Here is an 18218-nt window from a genome sequence, read left to right as displayed (position 1 = left end):
TGCCTTCCAAACAGGGCCACGTGGCCCCATTTGGTAGGGAGACCACGTCCCCTGTGCCTGATGTCAGACGTTTGGGCATGGCTAGCTGGGCTCCCATGTCTGACTTCAGATGCGGAGAGCAGGGGCACACAGGCCACCTCCAGCTTCCCTATGCTCCTGGTCTGGCTCCTCAATTTTTGGGCTGGCTTGTTGAGGCCTGCTCTTCATCATCTTTGGTGGCCACTCTATTAGGTTCTGTTGCATCCTTATCCAGTCTCCTGGTGGCTGCAGAACATCACCCCATTATTAATGCTCTTGTGTCAATCTGATTGATAGGTTTGCTAGCTAAAATAGCGGAGAGGGAACTGAGAGCGGGGGCTACAGGAACACAAGAAAAAATTGCCTATACTTTTATTAGACACTGATATGTGAGGGGTGAGAGAAAAATATGTAGGCAAATGCCCTCCCCCATATCAACGTCCTGAACAGCTGGTAATCTGCTGATGACTACAAGGAAATTCTTGCGTCCAGAGCTGGTGAAAATCTTGTGCTGTGTTAGCATGTTGGTTGGGCCATTGTTTTGAACTGGTTATGAAATCTATTTAATCAAGATATGGCAGAAAATCACTTTTAATAAAGTCTTTTCTAAAAAGAGAAAATATATTTTGCCTTGCCTTTCAGTGCACACAGCAATAAAAGCTAAATCATTGATCTGGCATACCTTTTCCCCCTCTCTCCCTGTCACCAAGAATTATTGTATTCTCATTTTTGTGCATTCTGAATTATTCTAGGTTCCTTGGTGGGGATGATTAATTGTCTTCATTTGATTGTGGTTTTTTTTAAAGGTGCCTCTAATTAGCTGGTGTTTCCATATGGAACTCAGATACAGCCTATTTTATAGCTGTTTCCCCCGTAAAGACAAAGCAATCTTAAGTTTAACTAAGATATTTTTCAAGAAACAACTCCATTTTCTCCTTCTTCTTTCTCTCCTTTTTCTTTCTGACTCCACTCCACCCTCACCCCCACCCCCATACACTTTCTATAGGATTCCCACTAGGACAGACCTCTGATCAACAAAACATAAAGGACATCCCTTCTCTTTATAACAAACAGAATTGAATTGATTTAAAATTTGGTGACAAAATCTTGAAGTTTTTTAGGTGGTCTGTCACTAAGCACATTTCTCCTAATTCTTGGGGTCTCTGGCACAGCAGCTGATTTGTTTTCTGGTACAGAGGATAGTCCATCACAAAGTTTCATCAGCCTCATCCGTGAGGTCAAAACTGGAGGCAAGATCAAATTCATCTCCAGTTCCTCTCTTGAGATCAGACTCCCTTCCCTCTTTTCTCATAATAGGCATGCTTGAAAGTCTCAAACTATTCCATTTCTTTCCACCATCCAATATGACAGAATCTCCTTGGATTTCAATTATTTGTTTTGCTCAAGAATATCGGGAATACCCCTTTCTCACTTTATAAGGCAGCCGTACTTGAACAAAGCCCCCCACTTGAAACGTTCACTGTTTCTCATGCTATTTCTGATCCACATACAATTTGTAGTTGTTGTTGTTTCTCCCTTACCGGGGAGTTCTTCACACAGCAGGCTTTACCGTGGGTTTGCCAAGAGGCTTTACTGCAAACTCGAAGTTGTCCAAAAACACTGACGCAAAAACCTGACACGGCAAGCCCTCTGAATTCCCCCCATTAAACGAGGTTAGTGGAGCAAATGCTCAGCTAACCCCGTTTACCTGGCCATGTATCGCCTCAGCGTAGCTCCGCACCACAGCAACTCATGAGGAGACGCCCGACCTGGAGGCTGTAACATGCCTCCCAGTGTCAGGATGGCTCCCCAGAATGCCCCGTTGTGCACTCACATGGGGCATTCTGGGACTTCCAGGGGCTGGGAGGGAGGAGACGATTACTGTGACGGAGCCGGTAATAGTGTGGGTGGCCGATCCGGCCGCCCAGAGCAAACTGTGTGCTCGTGTGCAGGGAGAGCGGGTCACGCACCTGCAGGCTCTTCACACTGCTTGGGTGGAGAGCCTCATAGTATGTGGTGAAAAATCATTGCCAACGGTTTGAAACCTCTTTTTAGGAGTTAAAAACTTAAACTGCTATATCTCAGCCATTTTGCAATGCAATGGATTTGCACTCAATTTGGAGGAGTGATGTCTCTTTTTCCCTAGTTAATGTTTGCATGATTTCAGAGGGATTGGGTGGATACTTTTAACTTTATAAGCAATAGAATGTTCCGGGCTTTTCAATGTGGAATGTTGAAAACGCTCCTCATCTTAACTATACCGGCACGACTGTGTCAATATTAGACTTCAAAATAACTGTCTAACATATTGCCCTCATTGGGAGTTGAGGTATATTGTATTGCTTTCAGAAGGGAAATTATTCTGAAAGTCGGAGCTTTTTCCAAACTGGTGACTTTTATGGAGGATTGCTCAACAGGAGGTACCCATTCATCCATGGCCTTGTTAACTTTCCAGAGTAGAAACAGTTTGATCTGCTTCTCCTAAGAAGCTGTTTTCTCCCATCTCAAACTGAACAATGCTAATATTAGAGGACAGTTTCAAAAATGAATATTGGATTGTTAAAAGTTTTGGTGATTCCTAACAAGTACATCTGAATCACCGATAGTAGTGCCATTAATGAGAGCTGCATGGAATCCATACAGCTTTCACAAATGAGTGCCTTCTCTCATTATATATGTTTTTTTAATCCCTATGACTAGTGGTGACAAGGCTATTTCTTTTAATCCTAACCCCTGCTAACCTGGCAAAGAGGCACCTTTTAATTTGGTCATTCTCTTTTTTTTTAGCAGTGGGAGAGTAACTGGACCTATTCACCCCCTGTTTTGAGTGATTTGAACTTAAAATCATGGGGCCTGATTAAAATAAAGGGCCTGATTTTTCCAAATTTCTGATTGGTTTTCTGGCACTGGCTTCTGATTGGCTTGTGATCTCCTTGCTTCTTGGTTGGCTTGTTATTATTCAAATCAAATGTTGGCATGAGTAACTGTAATATGCATGAGTAATTGGCTGGGGGGAGGGAGCAGGGAGGACAAAGGCAGAAGTTTCAAAAAGAATGTAAGGGCCTGGGAAACAAAGAGCCCTTACAGTGTGCCAGTGCCTCTTGAAGAGGAAAGATACATCAGGTGAGAGGAAGGACAGAGACAGAGCATAGTGGTGTACAAACAGTTTCGACGTCGAACATATTCGATGCTGAACTGGTTCATTCAGAGTCAAACCAAACCACCTGCTGTTTGGTCCAACTTCGGATTGAACCCCACTGGGGGTTCGCAATTTTAAAAAATTCTTTTTTAATTACTTACCCCCTCCAGAGGACTTCCTCTAGGTGGTGGGGTCCGCGGGGGTTCCCCCTCCCCCACCGGCCTCCTTGCCACCCTAACCGGTCTGCCTGGCCCAGTGGGGGGAGAGAGACAGAGAGTGAGTGCCTACTTATCTTTCTCTCCCCCCCGCAGTGCCAATAACAACTGTTTTCCTTTAAAAAAAAATTAATTGTACGAACAGCCTCTGTGTCTTTAACTGAGCCTTTGAAGTCAGGCGGTATATGCCTTAAATAAATAATAAACTGGTTGCTGCTGCTTTGAATTTCTTCTTCTGTGGATTTTTCTTCTTCTTGCTTGTAGCCAGCTCCCAGTGGCTTTAATAACTGGGGTGCTGTGCTGATTTTTTAAATTTTTTTTTTGCATCCCCAGGCTGCACCCTTACTGCTGCTGTGTGCCTGGATTAATTTTTTTTGTTTGTGTAGGCTGGTGTGTTCTGTCTGGTGCCCAGCCTGCCAGGCAATCTCTGTCTCCCACCCACCCATTTTTGTTTTGATTATTTGAGTGGGTTGCTGCCTGACTGGTGCCCACGTGCCCACCCCTCAGCTGTTGAGTCCCAGTGTCTCCTTGGCTAGAGAGTGTCTCCAAGAGCAAAATCAGACCAGTCTCCAGCTGAAGACACTGAAAGGCTGAAGATGCCAAAAGGAAAGAGCCTCCGCCTCACCTTATTCAGGTTATAGAACTTAGAATTCTTTAAATAGGGCTTAGCTTGGGAAAGGGAGTGATTAGGTACTAGTAGGACTGTAGGACAGGAGGGATGGGTTTCTATTAGAGAGGCCACAGTAATTCCATGCACGTTCCCTTACCTTATTGTTGTTTGCTCTCCTCCAAAAAAGTCTCCCTCCCCTCAAATAAAGCCTGTTTCTTTATTTGGGGAGATTTGATTTTTCTAGCTTCTCTCTGTGCACTACAGTGCTATAGATAGCACTGTATGTGGCACACACAGCACATACCCCTTACCCCCTTTTAAATACCCACCAAAGGTGCTTCTTCTCTCCCTCCCCCATCAGAGTTAGGCCTTCAGTTTAAAACAAACAAACAAAAAACCCAAGATGTCCAGGAGGGTGCAAGGCAGAAGAGACTGAGGAGGAGGAGGAGTTCTTCAGCTTCCTGGACCTTCTCAGCCCTGGACCAAGGAGCAGTGTTAGCCCCCAGAATGAACCAGCAACCCCCGTAGTGTGCAGCAGTCTTGAGTCACCCACTGGGGGATGGGGAGGATGTGACCCACTCCAGAAGGGGCATGCACTTCTCTCCAAAGCCTATAGTTCAATTTATCATGTATTTGGAAGTCTAAACTGCTTTCTGTGATGTAATTTTAAAGGCTGGTGCTTGAGGGATGGTAGGATGATATCTCTCGGTGGTGCTTAGTCTGGAGTGGCTGACTGACACATCCAAGTCATTGCTCGATGCTGCATGGCTCTAGTGATGACTGTACATATTTCAACAGGCCTGTTTAAAAGTGATGCGAAAGGCGAAAAGCTCATCTTCTTCTCCCATCCAGGGCGAATAGGAACGTCATCAGCTTGTAATGTTCACTGAATTACGAAGCAACCTGTTCTTTTCTCCAAAATGTCTTCTGGATCATAAACTAAGCCAATGCCCCTGCCTGTGGGATGGGTGAGCCAGGAGATTGTGCAGGGCCCCTTCCTGAAGGGGGCGCCAAGTTGTGCTTGGTGGCTTACTGTTTGTTGAGTGTACTGCTGCAGTGAAGAGCTGTGAGACTTCAGTGAGATCCTAGAGCTAGAGCAGGAAAGGCCTGGCAGCACCTTAGAGGTAGCTCTGGGCCCTTTCCATGGGCACTGCAGGGTAGGGTTGTGCACGGAACCAATTCCGTGTACTGCCGGGAGGTGGGGGTGGCTGGAACCAGTTCCATGCACTCCCAGGAGGTGGGGAGTTCCTTCAACGTGTGGGGAGGGTGTCCTTACCTCCCCTGCCGTGTTTCCCCTGCCGGCGCAGGTACCAAAACTATTGATGCAAGGCAGCTGAGTACTTTCTTGTTGGCCCGGTCAATGTAGTACCGGTAGTGGCCGGTGCACATGCACACATCATGCATGCATGCCAGCAACTTCCAGTATTACTCTGACCGGGGCAGCAAGAAGGTACTCAGCTGCCCTGTGTCAGCAGTTTTGGCAGCAGCGCTAGTGGGGGAAATGCGGTGGGGGAGGTAAAGACACCCTCCCTGCCGCCAAACCGGCTCAAACGCCGGCATTTCAAACCAGTTTGCCGCTCCAGAAAAGGAGTGCCAAACTGGTTCCTTGCACATCCCTACTGCTGGGAACACCTGGGGACAGTTTTTGAGCCTCTTTTTTGAAAACCTTTTGAGATTCAGTTGGCAGGGATTCTCAGTCCTTCTCAGTTGTGGCCCCTTGGCTCTGGAATGCCCTCCCAGAAGAGCTTCGCCATGCTCCCTTCCTTACAGTGGTGTGTCTGTATGTATTTTTAAAAGAATAAAATTCATTTGTTTTGAGAGGCTTGTTAATGTCTTTTACTACAGTCTGATGGGTTTTAAGATTTTACTTAGGTCTGATTTAAATGATTTATTTTCTGCTGTCTAGGGTTTTGTCTGTTTTACTGCTTTTTTTTTTTTTTTTAATTATACTGTTGTTGTTGTGAGCTGCCCTGAGCAGTATTGCACCGGGGGTGGGAACATAAATGTGTTTAAATAAGTAAATAAAACCTGCACAGGCCCACTTGGCAACATGGATAAGTTTTAGGGGGTGTTGAAGACACTTGCCCAGGGTGCTATTTACCCTCAGGTTGGCCCTGACCCCATGACACTTTGAATACAGAGTGAAGTGTAATCTGGAAACAAGCCAGCATGTTGCCTTATTTTGGAATGGATGCAATGAGATTGAAAAAACCCCTGAGAATATTGGTTTTTGCTCTCCCCCCCCCCCGCTACCTTCCACTCCCACTTTTTATGTTAACATTTTCATAGGAGGCTTCTGCTTGCTTGCTCACTGAAAATGGAAATTCATGCAAAACTTGTGAATGGTTCTGCTGTGATGCATGCTCTTTAGAAAAAAACGGTATTTTTAGGAAGGACATACAGCAGTTTTCTCTGCCAGATATGTTAGTTTGAGGGAGTATCTGAAATGCTGAAAACCAAATATTTATTTATTTATTTATTTATTCATGTTCCTGGCATTTTAGAGAAGCGTCTCCACCTAAGAATATTGTAATGCCAAATTGCTGCTCATTACCAACGGGCTGGTAATGCTGTTCGCTCCCACCTTTAAGGTAACAGAGTGATTCATTTTTTAATGATAGTGGCTGTGGCTTGTAACTATGGAATGGATTGTCATGGAAACTACACTTTTTCTAAATTTACACCAATGCTTGTTATGAGCGAGAGGGCGCCAACTTGAGAGTCTATTTTAATAAATAGCTTAATAATGAAGCAGATAGACATGGGTGCAGATACGGATCTGTGTGTGTAGATGCCCTTGATGTTACCTAGGGCAGCTTCACACATACTGCATGAACGTAGAGAGCTATCTTGTACTGGTCCAGACGTTACTGAGTGCTGCAGCGTTCATGGTTGCAGGATCCGAAGTGGGGAGGAAATCCTGCCCCGGAGCTGTTACTCACACCCTCCAGCCAGACGCTGACTGTCACACTGCTCTTTGAAGGGGAAGTGTTGCGATCGTGATGGTCAGCACTTCTGTGAGCAGCAGCCTGGATTGCCCAAGGTTACTGCTCATGGTAGGGCTGTCCAACACGATTACAGTGCTTCCCCCTTCAGGCACCACTGTAACAGTCAGTGCCTACCTGGAGGGGGTGAGTAACGGCTCCAGGGCAGGACTTCCTTCCACCTTCACTGTAACCCTCAGTAGCTGGCTGGAGGGGGTGAGTGACAGAATGGAGGCGGAGCTTCCTCCCTGCTTTGGCTCCTGTAACTGTGCATGCTGTGGCACTCAGTAACGTCTGAATAGGGCTACAGTCTCAGACCATTGGTCTGTCTAGCTCAGTGCTAGCTACACTGACTGACTGTGGCTCTCCAAGTTTTCAGATGGAGGTCTTCCCCAGCCTTACCTGGATTGAACCTGGGACCTTCTGCATGCAAACCAGATGCTCTACTACTGAACTACAAAGGTGCTCTACCACCTCCTCTAAAGGTGGCGTACGTGGATTTCACCGCACCAAGACCTGCTTAAGTTTAGCAACATGACCATGTGCCTTAGACCATGCTCCAGGACAACATTCTACAAGCCAAACTGCAAGTTCCTGGAATTTGATGGCGAACCGGGGGTGTGTGAGATATGCTGATGTAGGTCATCTCCTGCGATCCCATCAATGCTGGCATATTTTGCCCATTCTGGAACCAACATCTGTAGCCATGATTTGAAGTTGGTTACAAATATTGGTTTTGGAACTGAAAGTTGGGTGGAATGTGTCAACTTTGGTTGTGTTGTACAGACTTACCAATGTCAGCCTATAGCACACTCACACACTCACTGGAAGTCGGGCTTGCCTCCAGGAACCAACGGTTTAGTGTGTCATAGTATAAGCGGAAGTTCTTAACCTGAGGTCCATGGAAAATTAGATATATATAATTAAAGATAAGGTACTGTACATCCTTCTTAATCTTGAATTTTCATTGTAAAATAATAGTGTGGTGGAGGTCCATGGGTACTACTTGAAGATCTGGGAATTTTTAGGTACAAAAAGATTAAGAACCCCTTGTCTAACCATTATAATCTAATGCCTTCTTGATTGAAGGCCATTTCACACAGTAACTGAAGGCCACTTTTCAGAGATTGTCAAGAAGTTTTTCCCCAAGAAAAAGATTTGAACCATACACCTCAAATGTGAGATGCGACCGTGCTGTGAAGTGTTTCTTCTCACACACTATGACCAACTTCTGAAGTTGCACTCCTGTTTTGTCTTTATTTAATTCTCTCTTTTGTTTATGATATTCAAGGTCCTTTACAACCATTGTTGCTCTCACAGGGATTCCCAGATGTTATTCACTGCAACTTTGCCTGGGGATTATGGGAGTTGTAGTCAACAACATCTGGGAATCCCTGTTAGAGGGAACACTGTTTACAATAGGAGTTAACACCAAATAAAATGGAAATTAATTTTGTTTTTAAACCCTGCATCTAATACATCTAATTGCCCATTAGTTTAACAACTAAAGTGCCATCCTTGAACCATGCAGACAGCAACAGTAGCTTCCCATAGCGTACACGTTGCTCTCGCCGTACAGAGGAGTTCCTCTGCCATCCTGAAATGTCTCCAGTAGGGATGTGCGAAACATTTTGGGTACAGAACGATCTGTACCCGAAACAGCGAATTTCGGGTGATTCAGAGCCGAACCGAATCACCCTCAAAGAAATCCGAATAATTTTGGATCCGAAACGAATCACCCCTGTTTCGGATCTGAAATATTCGGATGTTTCAGTGCTCCATTTTGTGGCCTTCTTCCCCCCCCTACATTTTGAGCAATGACGTCTATTTGAATTTCCCGCCTTTTTGCATCCCATTGACTTCAATGCAAAAAGGTCTGATGTGACGTCTGCTCAAATTTCGGGTCCCAGGGGCAAAAGAGTGGGGTGGGGTGGTATTGCCTAATGGGTGGAGGCTACCACCCAAATTTCAGAGGGATTGGGCAAAGGGCTGATTTTTGGTGAATTTTTGAAGTTTTAGTGTCTGTGGGGCAGATTGGGGGCATAACGTGGGATCTGGGCCAAAAGAGTGGGGTGGGGTGGTAGTGCCTAATGGGTGGAGGCTACTACCCCAATTGCAGAGTGATTGGGCAGAGGGCTGATTTTTGGTGAATTTCTGAAGTTTACGCGTCTTTAAGGTTTCCCCCCATTAGGTATAATGAAGGGTGTATCGCTTCACGTCGGGGGGAAAGGGGTGGCCTAGAGCGGTGTGGGGTTGGTGGTAGTGCTGGGTAGGGGTAAGGAAGCTACCTGGATTTTTTCAAAGGATTTGGGCAGAGGGCTGATTTTTGGTGAATTGTTGAAGTTTACGCGTCTTTAAGGTTTTTCCTCATAAGGTGGTATAATGGAGCTTTCAGCAGCCCCATAAGTGTACTTGGGGGGTGCTGGGGTGGCCCAGAGTGAGTGGTGGTGTAGTTCACATAGGGTGCCAACCACCCCCATGGGTTTCTAACCCATGGGGTACAGGGTTCTGTTGTTTCTGAGGTATTCTGAGTGTGGATTCTATGATAGCAAATGAGATTTTCTATGAGACACCATGAATCCACTCTAATTTACTATCATAGAATCCACACTCAGAATACCTCAGAAACAACAGAACCCTGTACCCCATGTACATGTACTGTAAACCCTTTTACAGCAAGTTCTGGTGTTGGGTTTTGCTCCTTTCAGATGTTTGGTGCCCCACCCTCTCTGAATTTACGAGGAATGGCCTGAACATTTGCATAGGGCCATATTTGCATAGGGCCATTGTGCAGGGAGTTCCTGCTTGGCCCCGTCCTTCTGTTCTTTCTGCCGTCTCATTAAAATGTGCCTCTTTAGAGGAGCCTTTTGGGGAGGCTGATGCCGAGGACGACGACTTCTTCTTAACTCTTGTCTTGTTGCTGCTGTGACATTGCATCAGGATAACTGCTTCTTTGGGATGCTTATCGTGCAGGCATTTTAATATTTTACTGTAAGCTGCTTTTGCAGTTTGCTTTTATAAAGTTAAGCAGGAGTCTGCTTACAGGTATTTGGAAAACACCGTTATCCTACCTCTGCAAGAAGCCAGGACTTGCTGAGGGACAAGCTGAACCATGTATTATGGCTAATCAAGAGCCAGCACCAGAAATAGCATCTAAGTACATGAGTCAGCTGGGGTGATTGGTGCCATCTCGAGTGGGGGCAAGTGCTCATTGTGACTCCTGACAAGGTCTATACTCCTAGAGATGCAGAACAAATGATAGCATTGCAATACTTTCAGCTTTCAGTGGGTGGTTCTGCTTTTATTTATTTATTATTTATTTAAAATATTTCTACCCTGCCCTTCCAGTGCACTACTGCTCGGGGCGGCTCACGACAATAAAATAGATATAAGACACAACAAAAATAATAAAAGTAACAAACAAGTTAAAAGTCAGGTTAAAACCATTTTATTGTCCTGACCGTTGTTGCTCCTGCAGCAGTCAAATTTGCAATGGTGTTTTTTAAATTGTTTTTTTTTAAGCTTTAAAAAACCATTATAAAATTGTATCTGTGTTCTAGAGGAATGGAAATGAAAATTGGCAGGAATGTCCTCCAAATATTACTCTACGGAGAGAGGACAACCATTTGTTCATTGTGATCCCGAGCCTAGCCTTACCCTTTCCTCTGTGCAAAAATGACTGCAATCTTCCCTGATCATTTGAGGTTAGGGATAAAGAAGGGGTGAGAACACTCAGCAAGCTGTAAGTGTGCAATGCTATCACCGATTTCCCATCTCTAGTGGGGCAGTTATTGCCAAAAATCACTATATGCAGAAGAGGGCAACCAAGATGCTCAGGGACCTAGAGCACCTTCCTTATGAGGCAAGGCTACAACACCTGGGGCTTTTTCGTTTAGAAAAAAGACGGCTGCGGGGAGACATGATAGAGGTCTATAAAATCTTGCATGGTGTGGAGAAAGTGGAGAGAGAGGAATCTCTCGTATGTATGTATGTATGTATGTATGTATGTATGTATAACAAAAATATAACTACACTAGAACCAGGGGTCATCTCATGAAACTTATTGCCAAGACGTTTAGGACTCACAAAAGGAAGTACTTTTTCACACAATGCATAATTGACCTTTGAAACTCCCTGTCACAAGATGTGGTGATAGCTGACAGCCTGGATGGCTTTAAGAGGGGTTTAGATAAATAGGTCAATTGAAGGGAAAAAGACAAAGGTCAATTACAGAGGACAGGTCTATCAATGGCTACTAGTCTGGGAGCTATAGGCCACCTCCAGCCTCAGAAGCAAGAGGCCTCCAAATACCAGTTGCAGAGGGGCAACAGCAAGAGAGAGGGCATGCCCTCAGCTCTAGCCTGTGGGCTTTCCAGAGGCATCTGGTGGGCCACTGTGTGAAACAGGAGGCTGGACTAGATGGGCCTTGGGTCTGATCCAGCAGGGCTATCCTTATGTCCCCTGAGCTGATACTGATGGCCACAGCTTTTGGGCCTGGCTCATGGGCTATCTCTGACAGTTCTCTCCCTTCACATGCAGGAATGTTTCCCCCATGGTGCGACATCACTGGCTGACATCCAGACTAATGCTCCCCTTGCACAAACATGCTGCACATGTCTGTTTGCATTCCAGTCTAGTGTTTCATGTTGCACTCGTGCCAGGATGTTGTGCAAAGAGAGAAATTCTGGTCCAGGCTAGTTCCTTATGCCAGCAGAGGATGTGGGCAAGCTGCACTCTGTATTTCATAATGTGCCATGTGCCAGAGGTGGTGCAGCCTCATAATGCAACCATATATATTTCCTGGAGAAGGTCCGCCCTTCCTGCCTGCCCAACCTCACCACGCACCACAGCTTTGTCCAGCTCTGCCAACTTCTTAAGTGTGTGCAGCTTCTCTTGCTGTACTCTGCTGGCCTGGATGGATGCCGGCGTCGGGCTCTGCTATCCTGGTGGCCACAAGGGCAATGAGAGCCAAAGAGATGGCATGACACTGGGCACCCGCCAGCTAGGCAACTTCCTGTTGGGCGTCTGCAACTCTGCTCCTTGCACAAGAACAATGTTAGCCTGGATATTGACCCTTGTGGATTTCTCCAGCCTCCCACCCACTTCATGTGACTGGCTGCCACCAGTGAGAGTGGAAAGACTCTGGTAGCCCCAAAGCCCACCTGGCAGACCCCGGGACCAGTACCCACCTTCTTGCAGTGGCGCAACTCAGCCAGGAGCTTCCCTAGACAGCATTTCCCTGCGAGGCTTTACTGTGAGTTTTTAAGTTGCCCCCCAAAACCAATGCAGCAAGTGGACTTTTTTTTACACCAGATATAAATCGGGCTACACGCTAATGCGCGATGAAAAACCCAAATGGTGTGTGAGGCGCTCCCTGATAGTTTTGAGGGACTTCCGGGTAAATTGGGCTGATGTATGAATGCATACCTCCATTCCGGAGGAGATGTGAACTGAAAGCTGGGTGTGAAAAGCTCCCAGGTCACTCCTGCCTTCACCTGGCCTCCCCATCTGCAAATGGGGCCTCATTGTAGGACCTCTGGGGAGTGCTCAAATTTTGAGACAGGATTGTGTGGGGTGGGTGTGGGTGGGGGCAGCCATTGCTTTTTCAGCATCCCGAGACACACCACTGTCTTGGTTTTTATGTTTATAACCTACCACATTGCTGAACAGCTGGACTTACTATATCGAGATTTATGATAAAACTAAAAGCCATAAAAATTACAAAACGGCAAACACTATATAAAAGCTAATCAAAGCAGCAGACACAACAATGAGGCCAGCATTAAAAAAAGAAAGAGAGATTAAAAACGAAAACAACAGGAAAATAAATAAAACAGCAGGGAGGGCATGAAAAGGGGTCTCTCATCACATTAAGGGGTTAGGCTGCAATGGATTTCAAATGGGACACAGCAACACCAAGCCACTTCTGGAAATCTCTGTTTCTCTCCCACTCTTTGAAAAAGAAATTAACATCTGCCCCATGGAAGAAGTTTGTGTCACTCCAAAGTCTGCACCATTCTTTGTGAAACCTGGTTAGTCCTAATTAAGGTATTTTACTGTCATTATCATATTAACTTTCTAGAGTTGCCCCAAATTGGGAGGGTGTAGTGTTGGTTGTTAGAGGATAAACCTGTGTGGTTGGGGAAGCTGTTGGGAGATCTTTCCAAGGAATCCTAGTCCCTGCTTTTCCAGAGGCTGAAAACATCAGGAGCTGTCTGTGGGGAAGAGAGGGAAATCAGTGAAAGGGAAGCAGCAAACATCTTTATCACTAAAGTTGCCATTTAAAGGAAATGGCTGTCTTGCAGTAGGCAGACATTCCACAGGTATAGATCCTATCATTGCGCTGATGGTGGGTGGACAGCACTGTTTTATCTGTCATGTTTCAGAGTTTGCTCTGAAACTCTGTTCCTGAAAGGCAAAGGTCATTTCCCACACCTTTTGCTTTAAATTAATGGTGAAGTAGGACTAAGCCACCTAATGGCACATCAGGGAAGTAACTTGCCTGGGGAGCAAGAAGTTTCTGGTTTGAATCCCTGCTGGTATGTTTCCCAGACTATGGAAAACACCTATATTGGGCAGCAGCGATATAGGAAGATGCTGAAAGGCATCATCTCACCCTGCAAGGGAGGAGGCAATGGTAAACCCCTCCTGTATTCTACCAAGAAAATCACATGGCTCTGTAGTTGCCAGAAGTCGACACTGATTGCACAACCTTCCCTTCCCTTTATTTAGGACTAAGAAAAGACTCTGAGTGCCATCTGCTGGCCATGTTGGGAAAGCCGGCCACAACATGAGAAGCACTGCTTTTCTCAATGGTTTTTGCATTCAAGATATACCACAAAGTGCTCTCTCTGAGATTTATCAGTATTATCTAAATCGCCTCGGTGTAGACTTAAGGACCTTCAAGTTTATAAAAGCTATAAGACCTTTCTTTCATGACCTCACTGTCTGAGATGGCCCTGTCTGCAAAAAAATTGAATGGCTGTGCTAGACTGGCCTATGGCATGATTTATCTAGCCTAGCATTCTGTTTCCAGCAGTGATCAACCACATGCCCCTGGCAAGCTTTGAATGTAGGGTGTAAAGCGGTGTGTCGCGGAGCAGTGGTCCCTCTAATTTGTTTTCATCTCTGTTGGGAATGAATTTTGTTCTGGGCAGCAGTATCAAGCCAGTGTGCGCACACATGCATTCAGAGTGGGGCCTTCCTGATTCAACCCGAGCGGGATCTAAAATGAACTGAGCGGACATCCAAAAATTTGTAAACGTGTGCACATGCGCATGCCTTAGAGGGAACAGTGGCAGGGAGGATCATCCCCATTGTCCCCAGTAAAGCAGATGGTTTGGCAGTCTTTCTTTAAAGGAGGTCCAGGATGGTGTGCTATGAAGGAGAGATGGTCTTGTGGTAGCAAGGATTAAGTTTCCCCTTTGCTAAGCAGCATCCACCTTGGTCTGCATTTGGAGGGACAGCTTCATGTAAGCTCTGTAAGATCTTCACCTTAGGGGATGGGGCCATAGCTCAGAGGTAGAGCATCTGCTTTGCTTGCAGAAGGTCCCAGGTTCAATCCCTGGCAGCATCTCTAGGTAGGAGCGGGAGAGACTCCTACTCAAAACTTTGGGCAGCCTCTGCCAGTCAGAGGAGACAGTACTGAGCTAGATGGACCAATGGTCTGACTTGGTATAAGGCAGCTTATGACTTCTAAATTCCTAATGAAAATTTGCTTTCATCAGCCATTGAGAAAATGAAATATAATAATATTGCCTTTCAAACTCCTAAAGGTTTTAATAGATGTTGTATTTGCGTAGTTATTGCAACAGACAGCCCAAAATGCGCTTTAATCATGACTTAACTGAACACTAGTGATCGGTGAGCTTTCCCCTCCCCCACTTATTTCGGATTGACATGGAAATGGGCCCACTAATTTCCACCCAAATTTGGAAATGGTTTACATGAGTGGATTGAAAGGTAGACCCCTGAAAACTGCTGGTGAGGGACAACTCCTCTGTACATAGGGGTTGGAGGAGATTTGTGGGCTCCCATGAATGGGAGAGGAAAGGGTAAGCCAGGAGTCTTCTTTAATTAAAAAATGAGCCAAAGAAGAACTTAGGGCTATGAATGCTAGCTCTCTTACTTGAGAAGAGCATGCCCTGCTAACTGGGCAAAGATACACCTTTTTAAAGTGGTGGCCTTATATTTTACAAGGAGAGAGAGAGAGCAACTGTCCCCATTCAACTCAGCACAGCATCCCTCCCAGTGGCTATTACTGGTGTCTCCCTTGTGTTTCTTTTTAGAATGTGAACTCTTTTGGGAGGGGGAACCGTTTACCTATCTATTCTGTTGTGTAAATCACCTTGAGAGCTTTGTGTTGGTTGAAGAGGGCTGTCTAAATATTCATCATCATCATCAAATGATAATAATAAGCAACCTAAGCATATATGCAGGCTCAAGCTCAGCCAGGATCTCTACTGAACATACTAAGCTCTTTTATACCGAACAAGTCTCTTGATTCTCTTAGCCCAGTATTGTCTATCCCAGGGGTTCTCAAACTTGGACCCCCAGATTGGGGTGTGCATGGAACTGTCCACTGCTGTCTGGTTCAAATTCGAACCGTCCTGTTGGTCCGTGAACTGGTTCAGTTCATGTGGTCAGACTGGTTTGACCTGGTTCGCCCCAGTTCAGGTGGCTTTGCATGTAGAAGGGAATTCAGTGAGGATTCCCCTATACGAGTAAAGAGATGCCTAACTCTAAAGGGGTTTGAGGGGTGTGGGGATGGGTGTGGGTGAATGGGCACCTTACCGGCAGTGGTGGCCCCTCGAGGCCCTTCTGATGCTCCCCCCCAGCGGTGTAGGCTGGCGAGCAGCCTGATTGCAGCCTCCATACATGGGGAGTTAGGGATCCTCATTGGATTCCTCCTTTACAAGCATAGACACCTGAACTGGGCCAAACCAGTTCAATCCGAACTGGGCCCAGTTCAGTTCAAACTTGGACCACCCCCTGTTTTGTGGGGTTGGTCTGGTTTTAGTTTGAACCAGGCCAATTTGCATCAAAGCAGGTTCAATTTGAACTGGTTCTGCACACCCCTGCCCCAGATGCCATTGGATTACAACTCCTGTCATCTCCAGCCACAATGGCCTCTGGGGAATGATGGGAGTTGTAGTTCAACATCATCTGGGGATGCAAGTTTGAGAACCCTGGTCTACTCTGTCTGACTACAGCTTTCCAGGTCCCCAAGCAGATAGTTGTTTTTTAAAAAATCTAAGACACTTTAACTAGACATGCTGGGAACTGAATCGAGACCTCCTGCATGCAAATCATGCTTTACCACTGAACTACGGGCCTCCCAAAGAGTAAATCACAAATGGGTAATATTGATAATACTGAGCACTTGTATCGAGCTTTTCCCAATTGCTCAAAGCAATTTACATGAACATATTTTTAAAAAATTACAAGCACCTTGCAGGTAGGCCAGTGTCACTTCTGTTTCACACAGATCAAAGTTAAGAGAGAGGCTGTGGTCCAGCACCACCTAAGGAGTCCATACACAATTCACTCTCTTAGCTACAATGCTACATTACCTCTCCGCTAATGCCCCTTCAGACTCAGAGTCCCTCTTACAAATGAACAGCACATGTAATTAAACATCAGTCTGCATACTCTAAAAAAGCTCAGCCAGTAACAGATGAGTGGACTACACATTCCCATGTTGTACCCGAGACATACTTAACAGAACTGGGTTGAAGTTTCCTACTGGTAACCTTTCAGTGTAGCTTTGTCTGTTGTTCAGTGTTCCTTGCAAACCATCATCCCATCTACTTGTAAACTGGTGCTGGGGGGTAGCCCTCATGTTTCGGGTGAGGATTCTGGTACTTGCAGCGGCACAGGGCTCCATCCTCCCCTCTTCTCCCCTTGCAAATTAAAGCATCCGGTCTTTTTAGCTTTGGTCTGTTTCAGGCAGAGAGTCGGCTTTCAGACGAAGGAAGGACTGAAGCTGCTTCAGAGTTCCCCCGGATTGATCCCTCTTCTTTCCCGAAGCCTGGGACACATTCTTTTGGAATACAGATTGAGAAAGGGCTGAAGGTTTCCGTGGCAAGGTTTTGACTCTTCCTCCCTTCCACAAGGACTGTGGATTGCAGCAAGGCACTGGCTTTTTACCAAATCGGGAGCTGCAGTATTTCTCTTCCGATGGCATAATTTTCAGCCCACTTGAGCTAGCATGACAATCTTATGTGATTATTAGGAGTAGGCGTTTGCATCCTTTTACATGCTAATGCTCTCGCACCTGCTATTCCACCTTCATTTCCATTTTTTTGTCAAATGCCAGGGGGAGAAGATTTCTCAATTCCCCAACTGGAAGGGGGAAGCCCTGGCACTTCCTGATCAATGCTGCAGCGTTGATTCATCTCTCAGGAAAGGGGATGGCCGAATTGGGGGCACAGGTGGAGAAGAGGCTAGGATGCTCTTCTGGCAAGAGAGAGAATCTAGCTAGCTGTTGAGCGGCATACATTGCCTCTCCATGTGCTGTGGGAGCTGCTTCTTTCCGAGCCTCCGGCTGACTGCTTCTGCTGCAGCCCTCAAGGAATGTGCCGTATTGTTAACTATTCTGACCGCGTTACACCAATGATTTGCCACTGCAAAGTTGCCTGTACCAACAACACTTTGTCGTTGATGTTTGGATGCAAGGTAGGACACTGCTGGCTGGTTCGTATATATGTTCTGCACCACTGTTCCCTAACCAGGCTGTTTTTAATAGCAGTTACAGATGGGGATTTTGCATGCATCTGTGCGAGGGAGAGATTTTCTGTATCTGTTAGTACAGCTGTTTTTAGAAATGGGAGTATAAGGAATTTCTTCCTCCTTGTACAAAAGGAGATCTAGGTGCACATGGATCTGTCTAATTTTGTCTTGGATACAGCTACATACTTGATTAAGAAACTGAAGATTGCTTCATCAGTGCACTGTGTCAGTGCTGTTGAGTTTGGCATCCATGCCTGTTCTCCTAAAACCCCTGAAGTAGCAGGAATTGGACCTACTTGTCTCTCCTGATTAATCGCTGTTGCTTCTAATTAGACTAGAAACGCAAGAGAATGCAGTCTTGCTTTAAAAAAAATACAACTGGATAAGTTCACAGGATCACTAAGAAGTCTACAGAAGATAGTGGAGGGAAAGCATAATTTTAAAAGAGGTCTTTTTGGCTTAGAGTTGTAATTTGAATTGTAGAGACTCAGTCAAGAGGTGGCGCGCTCTCCCAGACAAGG

General features: G+C 45.7%; 1 protein-coding gene across 23 annotated transcripts in view; it reads left to right on the top strand.

Annotated features, from left to right (window-relative positions):
• Positions 1–18218, top strand: part of DLG2 (discs large MAGUK scaffold protein 2) — a 1429269-nt gene that overhangs the window by 581926 nt on the left and 829125 nt on the right. Inside the window, exon 1 of one of the 23 annotated variants that reach the window (XM_053304288.1) lies at positions 16702–17643. The exons of 21 other annotated variants lie outside the window; for them this stretch is intronic. In XM_053304288.1, the coding sequence (XP_053160263.1) occupies positions 17542–17643 (102 nt within the window). In that variant the 5' untranslated portion in view covers positions 16702–17541. Of the gene's footprint in view, positions 1–16701; positions 17644–18218 lie in introns of those variants that run through there. One more of the 23 variants, XM_053304302.1, reaches the window with a different exon arrangement.

Source organism: Hemicordylus capensis, chromosome 3, assembly GCF_027244095.1.
Source record: "Hemicordylus capensis ecotype Gifberg chromosome 3, rHemCap1.1.pri, whole genome shotgun sequence".
In the NCBI taxonomy this organism is placed as follows: Eukaryota; Metazoa; Chordata; class Lepidosauria; order Squamata; family Cordylidae; genus Hemicordylus; species Hemicordylus capensis.
The sequence above is the reverse complement of the archived record's forward strand: the minus strand, read 5'-3'. Positions and strand labels throughout refer to the sequence as shown.